Source organism: Henckelia pumila, chromosome 4 (genome assembly GCF_033568475.1).
Source record: "Henckelia pumila isolate YLH828 chromosome 4, ASM3356847v2, whole genome shotgun sequence".
In the NCBI taxonomy this organism is placed as follows: domain Eukaryota; kingdom Viridiplantae; phylum Streptophyta; class Magnoliopsida; order Lamiales; family Gesneriaceae; genus Henckelia; species Henckelia pumila.
The window spans coordinates 34,275,583-34,298,420 of NC_133123.1; the positions used below are offsets into that span (position 1 = coordinate 34,275,583).

General features: G+C 33.4%; 3 protein-coding genes across 4 annotated transcripts; 1 reads left to right on the top strand and 2 right to left on the bottom strand.

The window, feature by feature from the left end:
• Nucleotides 1-4,158: 4,158 nt before the first annotated feature.
• LOC140860814 (putative disease resistance protein RGA3) lies at nucleotides 4,159-4,710 on the bottom strand. Its single transcript, XM_073263818.1, has 2 exons — nucleotides 4,409-4,710; nucleotides 4,159-4,258 (listed from the first exon to the last, which is right to left on the bottom strand). Exons 1-2 carry the CDS (start codon nucleotides 4,708-4,710, stop codon nucleotides 4,159-4,161), a joined length of 402 nt encoding a protein of 133 aa, XP_073119919.1.
• A 9,418-nt stretch (nucleotides 4,711-14,128) lies between these two features.
• On the top strand, nucleotides 14,129-17,625 carry LOC140866754 (uncharacterized). Of its 2 annotated transcripts, XM_073271790.1 has the most exons (8): nucleotides 14,129-14,406; nucleotides 14,491-14,582; nucleotides 15,105-15,249; nucleotides 15,513-15,635; nucleotides 15,786-15,929; nucleotides 16,077-16,970; nucleotides 17,065-17,231; nucleotides 17,337-17,625. In XM_073271790.1, the coding sequence occupies exons 1-8, from the start codon at nucleotides 14,311-14,313 to the stop codon at nucleotides 17,467-17,469; spliced, it is 1,794 nt and encodes a 597-aa protein (XP_073127891.1). In that variant the 5' UTR covers nucleotides 14,129-14,310; the 3' UTR covers nucleotides 17,470-17,625. The 2 variants fall into 2 exon arrangements, with proteins under 2 accessions (XP_073127891.1, XP_073127892.1); XM_073271791.1 differs by lacking the exons at nucleotides 14,129-14,406; nucleotides 14,491-14,582 and having other exon boundaries at nucleotides 15,127-15,249; nucleotides 15,448-15,635.
• A 128-nt stretch (nucleotides 17,626-17,753) lies between these two features.
• LOC140866755 (beta-1,3-galactosyltransferase 7-like) lies at nucleotides 17,754-20,934 on the bottom strand. The gene is made up of 11 exons (XM_073271792.1): nucleotides 20,539-20,934; nucleotides 20,053-20,149; nucleotides 19,887-19,948; nucleotides 19,444-19,655; nucleotides 19,313-19,376; nucleotides 19,155-19,227; nucleotides 18,953-19,073; nucleotides 18,774-18,861; nucleotides 18,562-18,687; nucleotides 18,359-18,468; nucleotides 17,754-18,242 (listed from the first exon to the last, which is right to left on the bottom strand). Exons 1-11 carry the CDS (start codon nucleotides 20,661-20,663, stop codon nucleotides 18,094-18,096), a joined length of 1,227 nt encoding a protein of 408 aa, XP_073127893.1. The 5' UTR covers nucleotides 20,664-20,934; the 3' UTR covers nucleotides 17,754-18,093.
• Nucleotides 20,935-22,838: the final 1,904 nt, after the last annotated feature.

The window sequence follows — 22,838 nt, forward strand, 5'->3', positions numbered from 1 at the left end:
CAAGCTCAATTACTTATAAAATTTTTGTATGAAAGTATTTTTTTTTAAAAATATTTTATAGTTAAAATATTAAAAATCGGATTTCAATTGTTCTTTTAATATTATATTTTGAGAACAATTTTTTACAAAATATTTTGTCCAAACCAGAATCTCGATCAATAACAACGATAGCAAATAAGAGTAATAAGAGGTCCACAGGGGCATAGGCGAGTTGATAAGGCCTGAGGTGACGTAAGAAGAAATTACCCAGCTTTGCGGGTTCGATCCTCGTATGGAGCATATTCCCTGCTGAAATATTATGGGCGTATACTCTGGGAATTGGTCATGTTGCTTCCTCCCTCAGGTTTCTGCCACTCGTACACATCTCTCGATTTAACCCCCGCATGAGCCAATGGGCCTTTGACTCGTGTGGGATGAGGTCCCTTTCGAGGTCAACCCTTTTTAAGTAGTAAGAGGTAGCTAAAAATCGCAACAACAAGATTACTAATTTCTTGGACGATCTTTTGTGATAACACAATTTCCATTACTATTATTATGTTTTCTTTCACAGAAAAAAATAGTTTCAGCACTTGAAAAAAAATAAAAAAATTTCGAGTATCTGAATATAAAAGACATGATAGCAGCACATCGATCACACATATATTTTGGGAAATATGTGAGATTTTTCAGGGCAATCTGATTTCTTGCATCACTTCATGACCCGATAGATTCCATGTTTCACTTTCTTTAATGGCAAACCATTCCTTTTCGTGGGTTTTATATCACATCAAGCCCTTTAGAGACTTTATCGCCAAAAGCACACCGCCACAATATTTCTTCACTAACTCCTCACCTATTGCGACTAGATATTCGCCTTCTGTCCTACATGCAAATTCTATTCTCTTGAATAAAGACAAAGAGTGGGCATCTGATAAATAGCCAATTGGGTGTGACATGATTTCAGATGTAGTCATCATTTGAGCAATTTTTACATTTCGAGTTGTCACCATTACCCTACTGCCAGCTTTTGAACCGCATGATCTCAATGTTTCTTTCAAAGGATCCCACAGACTTTGTTTTTCATTCCAAACATCGTCCATAACAAGTAAAAACTTATTTTCCCTCAACGTATCTTGAAGAAAAAGCATCAACTGATTTAACTCATTGAGATGACTGACATGTCCTAGTTGTAACGTCCCAAATTTATCTTAATTGCATTTATTAGCGATAATCAGAGATTATAGAATTCGAGAAATGAATTGATATTGATCAGGGATTGTTTTGCAATTTTCGGAATTTTTCAGGGTCTAAAGTGCAATTTTTGAATTTTAACTCAGTCTACTATTTGGAAGGATGACTAAGCTTCTTCATTCTAATTTCCTACTCCTTCTTCACGCCTTCCTCCATTGAAGAAACCCAATGCCATCTTCAAGCTTTTGAGTCCCGGGTTCCGCTAGATCCGTTCGGTAAAAATTAAATCGGAAGGTAGATTAACGATCAGAGCATCGAAGGCTTCGTTCTATCGTAAGTATTTCTTCAATCGGATATACTTCCATTTTCGGATGTTGTTAGAATCGAATGATTTTTGGATATGTTGTTCTTGAGCTAGTATATATATCGTTTATTCTCAATCAGATAGGAAAAAGAACGTCGTTCTGAATTGATATGAATTTTTGAAGTATTTTCGAAAATGGGGCTGTTTTTGGTGTTAGGATTTGGGTTGTTCTTGTTGGATTATTTATGTTGAGGGTTATGTTAGATCGGTTTATTGTTGTTGTGTTTTTCGGATGATCGAAATATAGTCGTTATGCCGCCGGTTTGAGTTTTTGGATATCGGTTGATTTGAATTGTTTGAGCCATAGTTCGATCGAGTTTGAATGTCGATATTGATCTATATTGCTTCATTTTATATTTGGTTTAAAGGCCGTTGAGTTGGAGTTGCAGAATTTGATTCAATACAGAGATCGTAGCCGGTATAGTATTGTTTTCATTTTTGATGATTGAGTTGGTTTGAATGAGTTTTGATTCAAGGTTATCGTTTGTTTAACCAGATTGGAGCACTTGAAATTATCGAGAAAGGTATAAGATGACATCGACTTGAATGAGACGATTACTCGAATCCTAGTTGATTCGAGTTTCCCAAAAAAATCACTTACTTGCATGTTATTGAACTATTTGAATTACTTGAACTTACTTGGATGTGTGATTATTTTCATATGCATTTATATTGAGCCAAATGATTCGTTTTCATTTTGAATTAGACGTTCTGGGGATTATAGTCGAGTGACATTGGTAGTCGATTTTTACTCCAATGCCCTGATCAACTCTCTATAGTTGCCCCAAAGTTTATAGGATTGAAATATACGTCATCCACCTCGAATGGAAGAGTCAGTGTGATCGTTGTAGTATTTTGTCCTCGGGATCCCAACCGTAGAAGCAAAGAACGAATTACCTTTTGATTATCCTAATAGATAATCCTGGATTTTAAATACATGCATCTCATTTTCGTTCCTCTTTGAATTACATTGTTGATATATATATATATATATATATATATATATATATATATATATATATATATATATATAATGTTTTGATATATGTTTTGTTATGGCATGTTTTGTCTCTTTTACTGGAAATATTATTCTCATCGGATTTATCCGGTTGTTGTCTTGTCTTTGTATGTGTGCTTGGCAACAGGTGGGGCAGGACCAAGTCAGAGATCGCATGAATAGATGGGATGTGATGATAGAGTGAGACTTGGTGTTTTAGAAGTCAAATTTGTATTCGAACTTGTTGTTATATTTTGTATTGTAACTTAGAACCGAAGCATGTTCTACGTTTTGAAGTTGTGGATCAACTCTAGAACTATCTTGTATTTACTATATAATGTGTTGAATTGAGATATTCGAGATTGTGGTTCTTATGTTGATATTTCATGTAATTGAACCTTGAATGTTGCTTAGATTTGACCTTATGTAATTTGGACCGTTCGAGACTTGTTTTACTTTTTTTTTTTTTTTAGATTTGGGAACTGCCCAGAGGGGGAGCCTGGGCGGCCAGATTATGCAGCTCGAGTGCACCCCATGTTGAGATTCTGCCTTGGGCACCGAGAGGGAGCTCCCGTGCGGTCAAATTTGACGGCCCGAGCGCACCCCCTTTTGAATTTTTTTTTTCTTCTAGGTTCTTGATTGATTATAGATTGTTGATTTAAAATTGATTAGATGATTAGAACCGAGGTACTCACAAAAGTATCCTCTAGAATTTCTTTAACCAGTCTCTGCAAGCTGAAATATTTTTTCGAGACACAAACCCAGATTCACAATTCAAAATGCTTCGCGACCCTTTCATCGTTATAGACCTGTTGGGTAAGCGTGGTTTCCCCGATGCCACCCATTTCCCACACAACATAGACACAAAGATCATCTTGATCATGGAATTTTTTTATAAAAGTATTTTTTTTTAAAAAAAAATTTTATATTTAAAATATTAAAAATCAAGTTTCAATTGTTCTTTTAATATTATATTTTGAGAATAATTTTTTACAAAATATTTTGTCCAAACCAGAATCTCGATCAATAACAACGATAGCAAATAAGAGTAGTAAGAGGTCCACAGGGGCATAGGTGAGTTGGTAAGGTCTGAGGTGATGTAGGAAGAAATTCCCCAGCTTTGCGGGTTTGATCCTCGTGTGGAGAATATTTCTTGCTAAAATATTGTGGGTGTATGCTTTGGGGATTGGCCATGTTGCTCCCTCCCTCAGGTCTCTGCCGCTCGTACACATCCTTCGATTTAACCATCGCATGAGCCAATGAGTCTTTGACTCATGTGAGATGAGATCCCTTTCGGGGTCAACCCTTTTTAAGTAGTACGAGCTAGCTAGAAACCGCAACAACAAGATTAATAATTTCTTGGACGATCTTTTGTGATAACATAATTTCCATTACTATTATTATGTTTTCTTTCACAGAAAAATAGTTTCAGCACTTGAAAAAAAAGAATAAAATTTCGAGTATCTGAATATAAAAGACATGATAGCAGCACATCGATCACAAATATATTTTGGGAAATATGTGAGATTTTATATGGCAATCTGATTTCTTGCATCACTTCATGACCCGATAGATTCCATGTTTCACTTTTTTTAATGGCAAACCATTCCTTTTCTTGGGTTTTATATCACATCAAGCCCCCTAGAGACTTTATCGCCAAAAGCACACCGCCACAATATTTCTTCACTAACTCCTCATCGATTGCGACTAGATATTCGTCTTCTGTCCTACATGCAAATGTTATTCTCTTGAATAAAGACAAAGAGTGGGCATCTGATAAATACCCAATTGGGTGTGACATGATTTCAGATGTAGTAATCATTCGAGCAATTTTTACATTTCGAGTTGTCACTATTACCCCAGTGCCAGCTTATGACCTGCATGATCTAAATGCTTCTTTTAAAGGATCCCACAGACTTTGTTTTTCATTCCAAACATCGTCCAGAACAAGTAAAAACTTCTTTCCCCTCAACTTATCTTGAAGAAGAAGCATCAACGGATTTAACTCATTGAGATGACTGACATGTCCTAGTACATCCTCTAGAATTTCTTTAACCAGTCTCTGCAAGCTGAAATCTTTTTTCGAGACACAAACCCAGATTCGCAATTCAAAATGCTTTGCGACCCTTTCATCGTTATAGACCAATTGGGTATGCGTGGCTTTCCCGATGCCACCCATTCCCAAACAACACAAACACAAAGATCATCATGATAATGAACTTTTTGTATAAAATTTTTGTATAAAAGTATTTTTTTTAAAAAAAAATTATAGTTAAAATATTAAAAAATCAGATTTCAATTGTTCTTTTAATATTATATTTTGAGAATAATTTTTTACAAAGTATTTTGTCCAAACCAGAATCTCAATCAATAACAATGATAGAAAATAATAGTAGTAAGAGGTCCACGGGGGTATGAGCGAGTTGGTAAGGCCTAAGGTGACGTAGAAAAAAATTCTCCAGCTTTGCGGTTTGATTCTCGTGTGGATCATATTCCCTGTTGAAATACTGTGGGCGTATGTTCTGGGGATTGACCATGTTTCTCCCTCCCTCAGGCCCTGCCACTCGTACACATCCCTCGATTTAACCTCCGCATGACCCAATGGGCCTTTGACTCATGTGGGATGAGTTCCCCTTTGGGGTCAACCTTTTTTAAGTAGTAAGAGCTAGCTAGAAACCACAACAACAAGATTACTAATTTCTTGGACGATCTTTTGTGATAACACAATTTCCATTACTATTATTATGTTTTCTTTCACAGAAAAAATAGTTTCAGAACTTGAAAAAAAAAAAGAATAAAATTTCGAGTATCTGAATTTAAAAGACATGATAGCAGCACATCGATCACACATATATTTTGGGAAATATGTGAGATTTTTTTAGGGCAATATGATTTCTTGCATCACTTCATGACCCGATAGATTCTGTGTTTCACTTCCTTTAATGGCAAACCATTTCCTTTCGTGGGTTTTATATCGCATGAAGCCCCCTAGAGACTTTATCGCCAAAAGCACACCGCCACAATATTTCTTCACTAACTCCTCACCTATTGCGACTAGATATTCTTCTTCTGTCCTACATGCAAATGTTATTCTCTTGAATAAAGAAAAAGAGTGGGCATCTGATAAATAGCCAATTGGGTGTGACATGACTTCAGATGTAGTCATCATTCAAGCAATTTTTACATTTCGAGTTGTCACCATTACCCCAGTGCCAGCTTTTGACCCGCATGATCTCAATGCTTCTTTCAGAGGATCCTACAGACTTTGTTTTTCATTCCAAACATCGTCCAGAACAAGTAAAACTTCTTTCCCCTCAACTTATCTTGAAAAAGAAGTATCAACGGATTTAACGCATTGAGATGACTGCCATGTCCTAGTACATCCTCTAGAATTTCTTTAACCAGTATCTGCAAGCTGAAATATTTTTTCGAGACACAAACCTAGATTCGCAATTCAAAATGCTTCGTGACCCTTTCATCGTTATAGACCAGTTGGGTAAGCGAGGTTTTCCCGATGCCACCCATTCCCCACACAACACAGACACAAAGAACATCTTGATCATGGACCAGTTTCTGGACTATGATTTCCCTCTCTTCATCTCTTCCAAAAATATCTGATTCGTTCACCAATGAACTAGTCATCTGTTGGTTCTCTACAACTCCAACTTGATCATTAATCAAGTGGAACCACCTATCCGATAAAGCATCTAATCTTCCACTTATATCTCTCAGTTTTTTTTCTATTTTTTTGAGAAAAAATGAAGTGAATCTAGTAAGATAACATCGTCGGAGGCCGGCCATAGTGATCTGGTCCAATACGTCCTCAGCATCGTAGGCAACATCTTTGAGCTTTCGCAACCAATTTTGCAGCACCACATTGTTTCTAATTTGCTTCACTTCAGCATCTTGGAGCACAAGTAATTGGATTGTGGTGAATACACTTTCAACTCTTTCCATCTTATCATTTATTCCCCAAAGGAGCTCAATCTCTTTCACACCCGCTACTTTCAAGTTTTAAATAAATTTTCCCACAAGTTCTGAAACAAGTGCTTCTGCCATATTTTGATCAGCTCGGATCAAAAACTCTTGCAACTAATTAAAGTGTAATGAGAATGATATATGAAGCAGTATATATAGATTGAGACGTAAAGATTGTGAAACCCGTATTTCATGGACTATTATAAAATATATGAAAAATATGTATATTGACATGTCAAGTTATTTGAAATCATGAAGGAATCTAATTTTGGTGACAGAGTTTTATTCAATTTTTGAAACTTAGGTATCATAATTACGGGCATATTTAGATTATTATAATTTAAATATTATCCTTTTATATATAACACTTATATACAATATTTAAATTCACATCAAGAATCTTGGGATTTTCAATATTTATAAAACATCAAAATTATGCATGCAAAAATAATATGAAAATATTTCTTGTGTAGAACAAATCAGTTGTCTATGGGCTTAAATCCCAATGGATTAGGGATGTCAATGGGGCGGGGAGGGCACGAGTTTGCCGTCCCCATCCCCGTCCCCGAAACTAAAACCCACCCCTATCCCCATTCCCATCCCCGGTTCAACGTAATCGGGGAATTCCCGAACCCAAATCAACGGAGATTAAACCCCCATCCATGTCCACATCCCCACTATAGAGATGAAAATGGGGCAGGGATGGGGGTTGATCCCCGAACCCGTGAGGACTAAATCCCCACCCCCACCCACGTTCCCGTTTGAAATATTCAAATTTCAATTATTCTCAAAAATAGAAAGAAAAAATGCAAATTATAATAAAACACTAATATTACACTAAAATTAAAAGTCAATGTATGTAGCGAAAATGCAACTGTTGCAGCTATAAAAATTCAATGGCATACATAATAACAAAAAACTAATATTACTTAAAAGATATAAACATAACATTAATAATTCATGATTCAATAAACAGAAAAGTTAAATTTCATAACTAGCGTCACCATCATAAAATTTATTTCTTCTCTATTATGTCACAACACTCAATGATTCATGAAATTACTTTTTTCTCTATTATATCACATCACATCACTAAATTTAGCTGTTAGTGTGTGACTCTGACTCCTAATAATTATAAGACAGAGAAATATATATATATATTTAAAATACATTTAATACGATGACAAAAAAAAACTTATTACTTACATCTATATCAGAATAATTGTCAAACCTTTTATAATTGGAAACTATAGAATCTAATAAGGAAAAATTACTTTTTTGGTTTTGTAGGTTTGCCACTTTGTAATTTTGGTCCTCTATATTTTTAGATTTCAATTTTAATCCACTTTATTTATGTTTTTGGAAATTTTAGTTCTTTTTCAAATATGGCGTTGATTTGGCACCAATGCAGTGCTGATATGAAGCTACGTGTAAAGTGCCACTGTTGCGAAATTTACGCGCGCAAGCGCACGAGTGTCAAGTTTTAATATAGAATGAGTAAAGCATTGTTTTCATGAGGAGTAATGTGAAAATTATTCAGTACTTGTAATTAAAATAGTCCAAAATTTATCTAAAAAATTGAATAAGAGAATCTTGAGTTTTAAAATTAATTAAGCAATAAAAATAACAAAGCACACACGCAACTTGGGAAATTATCAATGAGAGATAAATGTCTAGAGGATTTGATTTCTCCTGGTTTCGACAACTACTCCTAATTAAATTATTTTCATGAATTCTATTCAATTAATAGCCAAAAACACTTAGATTTTTCTATTACCCTCTCCCGAGCAATAAATAGATTGTATCAAATAAGATTCTATTTCAATATCCCTATTAAAAATTTAAAATTAATGATATATGTAAAACGGTGTTCTTTCAAAAAGCTCCGTTAACGTTATATACTCTCCCGAGCTATATAAACAATTACAGTGTAATTTCTAATGTCCTATTCAAAATCTTCTCTCCCGAGCAATGATTTCAAATAAATATAACAATTCAATTAGTGATCAATTAATTGAATAGACAATCAATACTAGAAAAAATAATTAATCTAGTAGAATTCAATCCCATAAAATCAAAAGTCGTAGAAGAGTCTACACCAGGCTACATCAACTTCTAGACTAAGAAAATTTAGTTCATACTCAAAATATTGTAAAAAACAATTCATGTTCAGAAATCTAGACATCAATTCAATAATAATAAGTTCAAAAAGGAAGAAAACAAATTCGAATATTTGACGTCATGTCCGGTCGATCGATCTTCGTATTTGTTCTTGAAGCTCTTCACGTCCTTGTATAGATTTCCCAAGTTCAAGATCAATCTCTCGAATGTTTTTTGAATTATTATGCGGCTGCCTCCTCTCTTCAATTCACGATCAAGTTCTTATATATGTATATTAAAAGCCCAAGATCAAGCCCACAATTCACGTCTTCAAAAATTTCCAAACTTTGATACATTTCCATGTGATGTCCCGGTAAGCCAGGAGGCCCGGGTCACGAATGACCTGGAGTGGTAGGGCTGTATTAAGGTAGCCCAGTAGCCTCAGGAGCCCGGAAAACCAGGTCTGCAGGACTTATATAAAGCCCGTGTTTTAGGGGCATGATACCCACGATTATCACCAACCCAAGCTTTTCGGGTTCATCGTACGTGACAGGCAAACATGGGCAACTACCACACCCACGATCCAGATCGTGGCCACTACCCTGGAATTGCGAAGTGACACTCTCACTCCAAGGCCTTTAAATATCTGGTCACAGATATTTGTAGAGGTATGTTTACCTAAAATTCAAAAGCACTATACTCATTTTCTCTAAAAAGCCCACTCTATTTCTAAGTCTAAATTAAGCATCGGAGTGGCCCCGCCGGAACTTCCTCCGGCGTCCCACTAACGTGCTTTTTATTCCCCTCTTTGGTGTGCAGATCATCTTGATTAAGGAAGGGCAGCTCATATATTACTTCCAATAAACCGGTCACCACGTCAGACCCACAACACTACCCTGATAGCCCGGGCCCTGGTTTTACAACCATCATCACCATGTTTATCAATTTACGCAGAAGCTTGCAATTTGCCGCAGAAGCGCATACTTTCACTTTCTTCACAACACGCAGAAGCGTGTTCCTCAGTGCAGATGCGCATGTGCCTTCTCTTAGTTGGCGCAGATGCGTGAATGTTCACGCAGAAGCTCAAGGCTTCTTCTCTTCATCTATATATATATATAAAAGCAGAGTTTTTACTAAATATAGCAGTTTTCCGCCAAAACATACTTACTATAAATGAAAATTATGGATGAAATTTTGTTAAAACTATAGATAATGTTTTCGGTTCAAATAATAATAATAATAATATGATGATTAGGGTTATAGATAATGTATTCGGTTCAAATAATGCTAATAATATTTTTGGTTAAATTTGTAAAAAAAAAAAATTATACTTACTACTTTTATCAATGTTTGTTTTTTAATTTCAATTGATTTATTGTGTCCATATACAAATTAATCTTACCAAAAATATCGTAAATAATTTAAATATCGTGTATATATATGTCAAATTAATCATAAAAAATTTACAACACAACCTAAAACATTTATATATGCTTACATATAGTTTTCATAAATGATATATATATATATAGAGTTTTGATATGGTGAGCACCTATCATGCGCACTTATGGCCCCGTTTGGATTTGGTAGACATTTTAAAAAAAAAAACACTTTTTTAAGCTATAATTTTTGGCTTTTGAAAAAGCTCTAATTTTGACTTAAAAAAGTGCTTATTTAAGCACTTTTTTGGTCAACCAAACACTTTATTAAATGAAAAGCACTTAAAAAAGTGCTTTTTTGGCCTAGCTTTTGAAACCAAACGGGCCCTATGTGTGCACCTGCTGATGTGGCATTCACCTATTAGATGTAAATGATGTCACGTCAGTGGTGCACACAAAAGTGGACATCATGGGTGCTCATAATATCAAATCTGTATATATATATAGATATATGATAATTTTTGTTAATTTCTTATGCCTATATATATGCAAAATTTTCCATTAATTATATTCACCTACCAAATATAAAATTAATTTCAAAACTTTTCAAATTCATATTGAGATTGAAATTAAGAACAGTGAAAATATAAAATAACTTTAAATATATCTGCATCGATTATAATATTTCATTATTTTTTTTTATTTTAGGTTTATCGATTTTTTTCTTCTTATTATTATTGTTATTTAATTGATGTATTTTTTTAAAAAAATAATACATTCATAATTATTTCTCATATATTTATGTGAATATATTGATTTTAAAATAATATTAAACAAAATAATATTAATATATTTGCATGCATGGATCGTGATCAACATATACATGTTATCAATAATAACTACCAGCTATACAACAAATAATAACAAAATTGTAATAAATAATTTGACCCATCTTTAATAATTTTTATAATTCATTAAATAAATAAGTATTATCAATAAAATTTAAAATAATTATTTGAAATATTTTTAATTTAATTTCAGTGAATTATGTACGTGTGTGAAAATTCTCATTAATTGTATATATATATTTTTCGGTTCAAGATTTGATATTTGATTGGATATTTCAAATTTTAAAATTTTATTGAATGTTTCAATATTTTAGGTTTCACAATTTTTATTATATCATGATCTTTTGTTCAAAATTTATCTGATGTTTCAAAATTTTAAAATTTTTGATTCAAAATTTAAAAATTTTTAATGTGCCAATGTACGGTTCAAAATTTGAAATTTGATCATATATTATCGCCGTTTTTTTATTTCAGTTAAATTTTATGTTCATATATATAAGTGAAAATTTTCATAAATGTTATATATGATAATATACCAATTTTTTGTTCAAATTTGAAATTTGATTGGATGTTTGTATGTTATCAATACTTTATAATTTCAATTAATTTTTGGTCAAATATGTAAAAAAAATTGTAAATTTTATATATAATAATTTACCAATTTTCGGTTTAAATATTGAAATTTCAAAGGATGCTATTAATACTTTATAATTTCTGCTAATTTTTTTTAACCATGTATATGTGTAAATTTCAATTAATTTCAGTTAAATTTTTTTGCCCCTATATATGTTAAAATTTTCATAAATGCTATAAATGATAATTAGGTTTTGCTTAAGATAATCGATGTTATGGCTGGACCCACCTGAAAAATATAGGATGCATTAAAATATATACAATGATGTATCATTTTATTCAATTTATGTTATTATTTTGAGTGTTGTGTTACTTTTATATGTTTAGTTATCACTAATATTTATCATATTAAATATATAAAAAAATTTATATAATATTACGTTTTTTAATTTTTAAAAGAGTATCGTTGTGAATGTTTGGTATATTCATTGTTAGTAAATCAATTTTATATGTATATTAATTATAAACTTGATATAAATTTTTTATGATATATATTCTAAATAATAATAATAATTTTTTATTTATTAAAATATTAATACTCCGTGCATCGCACGGGGTGAAATACTAGTTATCCGCAGAAGCGCACATCTTGCGCAAAAGCTTGTCCTCTTTTTACTTACTTTACTGTCCATTCACTGCAAATGCCTTCATTTTACGCAGAAGCTTCTGATCAAAATCTCCTGTTTTGTCAATTTCTTCGATCTTTTTTTTTTCCTAATTTCACCAACTCGTGAATGCTCCTACATACACATAAACAACAATAAAACCGCATAAATCCGTTCGGAACATAACAAAGCTTTCTTAAAATCATAAACAATTTAAGTTCATAAAATGCACTTATCAGCCACGTAAACATTTTTCAAAGAAAAAAGATTGAAATTTCCAAAAATCAAAATATACAAGACTAAAACTGAAACATGAAATCATAAAGGACCGAAATCGTAAAGTGACAAACATACAAAATCAAAATTGCAGTTTTTACAATCTAATAATTAATACAAAATAAATAATAAATATTAGTATATTACAAATGAAAAAATTGAATATTAGAAATAATTTGGTTTTAAAACTAAATTTTAAATATTATTGAAATTATTTTTATCAATTTATTATTATTATCGGGTCTATCGGGGCATGTTCGGGGATCGGGATAGCATCCTCATACCCGGCCTAATCAACTTCGGGGATTTTAAAAAATCTCCAAACCCGAACTCAAACCAGATAACACCTCTCCAAACCTGCCTCGTTTCGATTTTTTTCCCGTGGGTACCAAATCCGCAGGAAAAGTTGTCATCCCTACTATAGATTATGTAATCTATAATTATTAATTCACACTAAACGATGTATTTTATGACTACTTGTTTATTCAGCTAGAACTTGAATTTATTAATCTCCATATTTTGGGATTCATTAATATATACATTATACAGACAACTAATGCTTATAATTCCGATTATTGTCTATTGAGAAAGAAGGGTAAGAAAGCCACTTAATTTAAGGAGACGTTTCGATTTTAAATGCACTCATACAATTATATTTATGGCAACATAATTTATTTATTGTTTTAATATAGGATTAACAATAATAAAGTTTTAAATGATTTGTTAATTGGCAGTGCCCATGAAGCACTCGCTAAGAGGACATGGGCAGGGCAAGGTTCAAAGATGCACTTAATACATTATAATTTTTATACGAAGAAAACATATATGCAATTTCTTTTTCTTTTTTGACATTTATATATTCAGTTTCTATCAAATCAAATCATAATTTTTTTAAAAAAAAATCTAAAATTTGACTTTTAAAAAAAAAATAAAAAAATTATTTCGATAGTTTTAGCTTTTATATATATCTTGAGAAAAGATCCCCCTCGACACTCCATCTCTGGTTCTATATTGTCAACATTTGTTAATATTCAATCTTTTTTAAACGTGGCGAAAAGAGAAGGACGATGAATCACTTGAACTACATAAAAAATGTATGTTCGAATCCGTTGTATCCATATCAAGTGAGAAGCTAACAAGACCTCCTCCTATACAAAATAATGGTGAATTTATTTTAAGAAAAAAAAACTTTTTAAATATCAAATCTTGTAAACATTTTGAAATTTAAACAGTCGTTTTTAAAAAATTCTCTTACACGACTTTTATTCTCATTTAAATTTAAATACAATTTAAATTCAATTAAATATCGGCGCCTTAGAATATGAAATTTTATTTAATCCAATCTTAAATCTATGGGTTTTCCATCATTTCAATTTATTTATTGCTTGCCTTAAAATTAAAAAAACTTACAATAAATATTTACAACGTTTTTAAGCTTAAATTGTACCGAAATATACTTCATGTTTTAGTAGAACCTTGCTAAAATATTATCAATCAATGTAAAAAAAAAATCCAATGGTTATCAAAGCAGTCAACAGGTGTTCATATCTTATGCTAAATATGGAACTTTAATTAATATCTCCAACTATTAATGAGAAAATATTAATGAATGATTTATTTCAAAATAAAATGCAAAAAGATTTATAGTTCTCATAGGCCATAGCCGGAATCCGCCGCTTGTCTCCTTTTGCTGGCTATATAAGCCAACAGCTTTTCAAGTTTTTACAAGAAAAAAGCAAAACATGTTCAACAAATATATAAAACAGTGTCTGAATATTCATTCTGTTGAGCAAAGATTTGAAAATGAAATACGATGTACACGCGGCCACGCTTCTTACACCGCATATTGCCACTAAATAGCAGTTCAAGATTTTGAATTTTTTCACGGGTCATGTGTCCTCTTCGTCTGCTCTTCACCTTTTTCGTGACCGACGATCTGTTTTAGGCCGTGAGTCGGAAGATGGGACGGCGGAGATTGGCTGCCGGAGTCGGCGGTGATTCATCACCGTCCTCTGCTGAATCCAGCTTCCGTGAGCTCGATGATTCTTTCTTGCAGGTCCCTTTTGGGTTTTAATCCATTTGATGAAGATTCTTTTTTGGTTGGTTTTTATTAATATTCGGGATTGGTTTATTGATTCAGACACAGACTAGGATATGGCTTGAAGAAGTTCTTGACACGAGATTGGATGAGGATTTGCATGTTTCTGATTTGCTTCAAGATGGGGAGATACTGTGAGTTCTTCACCTGAATTCTTCATTATTTGGTATTCATTTGGTCAATTCTTGATCTTTGATTATTTTTGGGGAAAAAAAAATGCAATCTTGAATCTTTATTTTGGCTTGTTTTGCTCCCAAAATGTGTCAATAGGTTGATTGATGCTTGAAGCAAGTATATGAACTTGTTCAACTGATAATTTTCGAGTTTTCGACACCAAATTATGGGAACTAGACTTATGTGTCCCGGCCATTGTAATCCATGTTCTGATATAAGTATTAAATGTTACTGCAAAACTATATATCTATGTATTCCATGGAAGATTTTTCCTGTGAAAGGTCACTTGAAAATCGAAATAAGTTCATTTCTCATGGTAACAATCCCATTATTAATGACGGTCATATTGATTTAGTATATGTATGTGTTGTGTGGCAGACACGTTCTTACTCTATAGTGCGGCTGAACATTGAGATAATTTGTTATATGAGAAGCTATTCCCATGTGCTTTTTGATACTGAGTCGACTCCTATACCTACCAGGTTTGAGTTGTCTAAAGTAGTTTGGAATTTGCTGTTGGTGAAGTGTCCGGAGCTTAGATATTTGAAAGGTAGATACGGGCCATTTGGTTCGAAAAAGAGCAGTGGGAGGTACAGGCCTTACTCGAATGTTGATTCATTTCTGAAGGTAATGTATCATCAGGTCCATTCCATTATCACAATTTTATCAGCATCTTTAGTTTCACTGTAAGATTTCCTAATTGGAGGCAAGCGCAAGCCCTACTGTAGTGCTTTATTATTTTAAGCATTGTGCTGAATCAATTGTAGTATTTTCCTTAAAAAAGTTGGATATTTTTTTGTTGAGAAACATATCTTAAAATGTTAGGCACAATGTGGACAAGTCGTGCCTGTGTTTGACAACTTGAGTTTGTGTAATCTTATATATGCAAGATCATGGGATTGAAGGGCATCGATCTCTTTTCGCCAACGGATGTTGTTGAGAAAAGAGATGTTCGAAAAGTTTGCATTTGCATAAGAGCAATCTCAAAGAAAGCAAGGTCTAAGCAACTAAGTGTAAGATCTGCTTTAACACATTCCTTTCAATTCTCTCCTGTTTCAATTTGAAAAAATTGATTCTCTTTCTTTTCTTTCTGCTTTGATCTCTAGTATCAACTTCGAACGGTTCAGTGGTGATAATAAATTTGGCTGTTTAAATTTAAGCAGGTTCCAGACTTTGATATGGTTATGTACTCCGTATCCATGCCAAAAGATATGGTCGGATGCATCAGGAGAAGCTTAGAATTATCACAATCAACCCTCTCGAGTTCTTCCAGTTCGCCTAAAGACTCACGATCAAATTTGAGACAGGTTTGCTGTTTTTTTGTTATGACAAAACGACCTTTTTCATGTGTGGTGACCTTTGTCGTAAATTTATGATTGTACAACTCATGTTATAAGTTTCAATGTTTCAAACAATCTGATTTATCTTTTCATTTCGTCTCCATTGCAATATAGAAAAATTTGCATACGCCTTCAGATAGGGATGATGATTCTTGTTCTGAAGAGTCAGATGAAGCAGAAAGCAGATATATGGGTGAAAATTCTTTTCTGAATCCGAGCAAGTTCGACAATGCTGAAGTAAATTCAGTCCTAGAAAACAATCACCAGTTTGATAAAATGTCTTCTTTTGGTGTATTGTCTTGGAAAAAAACTTTCCCTTGTGGCAGAAATGATGCAGTAGATGTTGTTGATAGTAACTTTACCTCAGAAACTGGCGATTCTATGGTTGGAGATTTGTCATGCATCAGTGGAGATGAAAGTAGTTATATTGCCGATTATTTGGCATTTTCAGATTTAATGGTCCATGCAACTGATGATAGAAACCTCGCCTTTGTTGATGGAGAAAATAAGATGTTTGATTTCTTTCTAAATCCTGATTCTCAAGGAAAAAATTCCGACACGAGAAGTCCCCATCATGGATATCGGAGAAAATTTTCTGACGATGATGAAACGGAAGTATCATCCACCACTAGCATGACTTCTGTGTTCTGTCGGGTGCTCAATTTGGAGCTCGATGACCAGTATGATACGGAACATGAGTTTGATAAGCAGTATCAAAAGCCACTAGTGTCGAGTGAATCCAAGAAATCAGGAACGTTTGAGGCCTCATTGCAAGTTGGATCTTTTGATTCCCTTGAAGCTGAATCGGAAGCGGCATTTTTTGCAGCAAAATCTTTTCCTTCATCTCAGAATGAATGCCAAGAACTTGACAAGGAGTTTCTTGATGTTAAATCATTTGGCTCCTGTACCAGAAGCCAGGAAGTTACCTCTTGTACGGGCCATTCTGGCTTGGTTGATACAGCGGCTGCTCTTATTTATGAAAATGAGGACAACACCACAGTTAATGAGGTAATTTTGTCCACTTTTTATACATTCTTATGCATCTAAAGCACTCTGTTATCCTATAGTAATCTGGGATACTTCTTATTTCTCCTATAAATAGTGTACACAAGAAAAAAGTAAAGATATTCCAGCAGAAAAAAGTTTGAATGAAAGATCAAATGCCAGTAATGGAATCCCTCCTTGGAAGCTTGGCCGAAAGCCACTCTTAAAAACAGTGTTTAAAGGCACAGCGATAGCTGGCATCTTCTTTCTTTTGATGCATATCAAGTATGTACCTTTTTTTGTGTGTGTTTTTTTAATTTTCTTTCATGTTAGAAAAATAAGTGAATTGCTCTCGAATTCACGTAATGATCGGAGGTGGAATTTATGTAGTGGCAGAACTGGCAGAGGGAACAATGCTCTAGAAACCAAAGAATATGCTCGGGCTCAATCAAAGTTCTCGTCGAAGAAGCCACAAATAAGTAGAGTACATGGGATATATCCAGCTGAAAGAATTAAGTTTTGAATTTAGAGTTTATTTTTCCAGGTAGCATATTTGCCTTTTAGGCTTCCTGCTGCACCAAAAGGTTAGTGTAAAATATATATATCACTGTCAAAGAAGTATGTTCGTTCTGAAAATTTTTATGAGAATGAACTGTTTCCACAGTTCTCTTAGCTTTTATTTTACTGCCTTATTATCTCTATCGTTCAATGATCGATGATCAGCAATAGCAATAGCAATTTAGCATGCAGTTTACAACTATTCGAGGTAAATCTTTAACGTCTTTGAGACAGATCATCTGAGTCGATAATGGTGTGAAGTTATACAAGAAATGGAAATATATATATAGAATGAACACATAAAATAATCATCATATTGATAAGTTGCTGGACTTAACTCTACCCTGTAATCCAGTAATCCTACTCCCTTTTGGTCGACACGAGGAGTCGAGCATCTGGTGTGAAAGCTCATCTAACTTAATTTTAGCTTTTCCTGTTCAAACTGAGTATGGAGTTACAGAATACATGGTCTTCACCCTCATCAAATTTCTTGCATCCTAGTTTCCGTGTCAGCAGTATGGCAAATATCTTCCCGTAAACAGACAGATGAGAGGATCGTCGTCTCTTTTTCATCTCGTAGCAGCTAAAACTAGACGAGGGCATTCCAAAGAGTGGCAGTATCTTCACCGCACTTGGCGTGAACATCCTTAATCCTTTCCACGGACTTGCAAATTCCGCTGCAGCTCCAATCAAATGATGCTGCACATACACTACTTGCTTGTGCTTTCCATTCACATTCTGCACAGACACGAATTTCTCAAAAATCGAATTTCATCCCGAGTCTGTGTAGCATCAATATTTGAACCCATTTCCGGGAAACAAAGTAGCACTAAAGAGGGTGGGAAAGTTTGTACCAGGTGGTGTTCCGCAACACATGCTGCGGTCATCTATGTGCTCGACTTCAAGACCGATGAACCAAGCGCCAAGTGATACATCCTCATTAGCATATTTATGAAGAATGGGTCTGAAATTACATCCAAAACGAAAATAATCGAGAACGGGTTACTCTATAGCTATTAACCAACTTTATCAGATAGGAGCTTTTGCTGGTTCTTACTGATTCGTGGAGATATATTCTGCGAGTTCCTTAGAAATGGCGTAAATCTGTCCAGTCGCATGTCGAAAATACCTATTCCCAGGCTCTCCAAACTTCCAATATTCTGGTTCATGGTACTTCACATTTCTACAAAAGAGAATCACTGGTGAGCAATGGAGAAAAGTATGAATCCAGCTTAGTTGAAGACGACATATAATAGTAGCAGCATTTACTTTTGATAAAGAACTGGCCCTGATTTCATACATCCTATGTATACTCGGGGCTTGGCACGGTGGCGTACCAGAGTTGCAGCTAGTGTTCCTGCAATATGAGAATCATAATACTCTAATAAACCTTAAAAGAAACAAAGTACTTAAATTGCCTGTAGATGGAAAAAGGCGTGCATGTGCACCTAAATTTACATGAACATCATCATCCACTTTGACATAGAACTCAGCATCCCATCTTTTCACAGCAGTGGAAAAGAAAGACTTTGTCTTTGCTGATAGTTCATGGTATCCTTCTACATGTTCCTTCAAGACAGAAAAATTATCAGTGTTGAAACGAAAAACAACGGGGCGGGCGAATGATGTCTGTATTCTACTTTCACCTACAAGTCTGAGGAAGTCCTTGTGTTGTGCGTCCTCTGAGTCGATCGCACGATCTAGAATGCTGTTGGATGTTGAGCTGAACAAAATACATATATCACTTGACAACTTAGAGACATGCATAGAAAAGGACATAACGTGTAATTATTTGTGAAAATATTAACCTGTGTCCGATCATGAAACGGACAACGATTCCTTTTTCTTGCTCAAGTTGAAGTAGACTCTTACCTAAACAAACATCTTCATTAATTTTTTTGACAAAGACACACAACTAGAACAGTGTAGGGAACCCCACCTCTAGGCATCCATGTTTCTCTAACAGAATCACGTCTCTTTCTGCTGCTAAATGCCGTGTTTATACCTATGACCATAAAGGCTTTTTTCCTAGTAAAAGTACTGTCGGCATGGATATCAACGGCTGTCAAATTCTCAAAGTTTTCAGTCTTGTGGGATTTCTCAGTCGACGGCAACTTCAAACGTAGTCTGGCTATAGAATTGTCCAAAGATCTGCCAAGAAACTTCACATCACTATAACATCGAAAGGCGAGAGAACTAAAATTAGCTTCAGAAATCTATATAACCTTTTTACATCAGCTTTATTTCTCAATAAAACCAACCTTCTGAGATTTGTCAGGTTTTTTCCATTAATCATGGGACGTTTTTCATTGATGTTTTACGTTAAGTTAGTGCACAAAACATGTCTGATTTTCGTTAGGAAATGTGATGAAAATCACTCACTCTATTGCTTCATTGGCTTTGTTTAACACTCCCACCACATCTTCCTTTTCCAGAAGCAGTTTCTACCATTCAAAACCACCAAAAACATTACAGACACGCACAAAGTAACAATCAATCTTTTTGTGCACAAATTCGATTTGAGTAATAGTGGTGCCATGAAAGAAACCTTGTTAGTTGCAGAGTCCTCAGATGTTGATTCCGAATCGACTGAACCCCTTCTCGCTTGAATAATCTGATCCTCTTGTTCAGTAGGAACCAAGATTCTACAGTCAAATGATCCAAGCACAAAGTCAGAGCAAGAAAATAAGCAACTTTACACCCAAAAAAGTATATATTCCATATCCATCAAATCGAAAAGAAGGAAGATTACTACATCAATTATAACCATAACATCAAGTTCCAGCCAAACCAGTAAACTCAACATTCGAATATGTAATAGTATATAAAGGGTAAAGATTCGATCTTTCTTTCCAACACTTTAACTTGGACATGACCAAATCCCATGAATATTTCACTTCCATTACATGAATGCTAATCTACTAAATGCGAACACTGTAAATTACATGAATTTGAGCCCAAAAAGCACATAATCAACAGCATATTCGACTTACAATCCAAACCAAGATTCATTATCACAGAAAGATTCGAAAACCTGTTGCTAAAAAGAACTCCAAGGCCAAAACTGATGATGCAGAGGATCAGAATCCATTTGAACGACACTTTCCCCCGGCCGTTTCTGCTCCTCATCCCGATTCTTGATTCTTCAAAACTTGTCATCACAAATAAACCCGTCAACCAGCACAAATGAGCCCATCGATCATATCCAAATCTAACACATATATACACAAATATGGGCAAGAATCACCAAGTTTGGCGTCAATTATTGAACAGATTATTGTCTTTGTAGCATAATGTTTGACGGGTATGCGGATTTTTTGCTAAGATTTGAGAGAATGAGGAAAATTAAATTGCTTAGATTCTTCCATTAGGTGTGGTGAGTTAATAATGGCGAGTTATTTCCATGCACGACTCTGTGGTTGTGTTGCCCAACTGGACAAGACTGAGGTCAAGTTCTTTGAATAGAGGGTTGAAATGGCCAAAGTCGTTGAATTTTTTTGTTAAACGGCATCCAGGGGTAATATGGTCGTTTCATATAAATAAATTCTCAATTTTTTTTTCTTATTATTAATTTTTTGAGAAATTAAAATCTTTGGATCAAAACTTTTCATTATTTTTTATATCTTAAATTTATTAAATTATAAAAAATATAGCCATGTTTGGTGTAAAAGGATGAGATTCATCGTCTTTACATCATTATGTGTTTGATTAAACTTTTATATATTAGATTCACATCATATTTTTTACCCTTTTACGGTCTTATACTATAAGTAGGGGTGTTCATTCGGGTCGAATCGTCCGAACCGAACCAAAATTTTTATTCTTCGAAACTTCGAACCGTATGGAGCGGTTCGGTTCGGTTCGGTTCGGTTTTTAACCGAAATTATTTCAGTTTTCGGTTAGATTTTTCAGTTAAACGGTTTTTTTTAAAAAAAGTTTTTTATATAAATTTTTTTTAAAAAAAATAAATATTTTGAGTTATTTTGTTATATTAATAATTTTATTGGAAAAATTAACTATTAATTCAATCAAATATTTGTGATTTACTGCTTCGAAAATTGTATTTGATAATAACTGCACCGAGAACAAAGAAACTGCTAACATTTTAAATTAAAATAACAATAATTTATGAATTTATAAAAAAATATAATATATAATGCAAATATCTTTTTATATTATAATAGCTTCATGTCTTAGAATAACTGTTTGGTCTTTTATGTGCTAGGAGTGAATTAGGTACTAAACCACTTTCACTCATTTTCTCCCCCAATCCCCCCCACTACACGTTATATTTGCTTCTTAATTTTTAAACTTTTATGTCTCATTTATTATATATATATATATATATATATATATATATATATTTAAAAAAATCAAATATTTAAAAATAAAATTTAAAGATACGTGTGTTACACACGCAAAGCGTGTGCCAGATGACTAGTGTGTATAATGCAACACTGATCCATTCCAAATATTAATTGATTAATAAATAAATTCAAATAAAAAAACCTGGTTTTCGGTTTGGTTCGATTAACCGCAGGAAAAAACCGAACCAAAAATCCGAAAACGAATTAATGGTTCGAGTTTTGGTTCAAACCAAATTTCCGGTTTCGGTTCAGTTCGGACGATTATCCGATCCATGAACACCCCAACCTATGGGCTAAGTGGTAATGTTATTATTAAAGCGTTGTGAAATTAAAAGCAAATTAAAATATTGATAATTAATACAATATGGTACACATATTTATAACATTATTAAATGGATCGGAGATTTATTACATGAAATAAAATATAAATTTTAAGAATTTTTTTTGAGTTGGATACATTAATTATAGGGTATGCATGGTTGACAAAGTTTCCAAATTAATTAATAGACATTAATTATTTTTTAGGTCAAGGAGCAATAGTTCGTACAGCAAAGTCGAAATATAGTGTTTGAAGTAATTTACTCTTTTAAATTATTTAAATTGCATAGCTATCATTAGTCATATATATTTTTGAGAAAGTTATAACTTTTTTATTGAATAATGCTAAAAAACATATCTAATATATGGTAGTATATCGATATTTATAACAATTATATCATGAAATTTTACTATTCATCATGAGATACATTGTGAGATTTTGACCAATTGAATTTGTGTGATGTAAGAATTGATTTACAAATATACATAGAGCATCACCATTTTTTATAAGGTCGTAAGATCATGTAATTTGTATATTAATATTAAATATATTTTTTAATTATATCCCTTACAATATTTTAGTAACGTTTTGTTCGCTCGTCGGGATAGTTGGTACGTGCTAGGACGGCACCATATGTACCATTTTTGT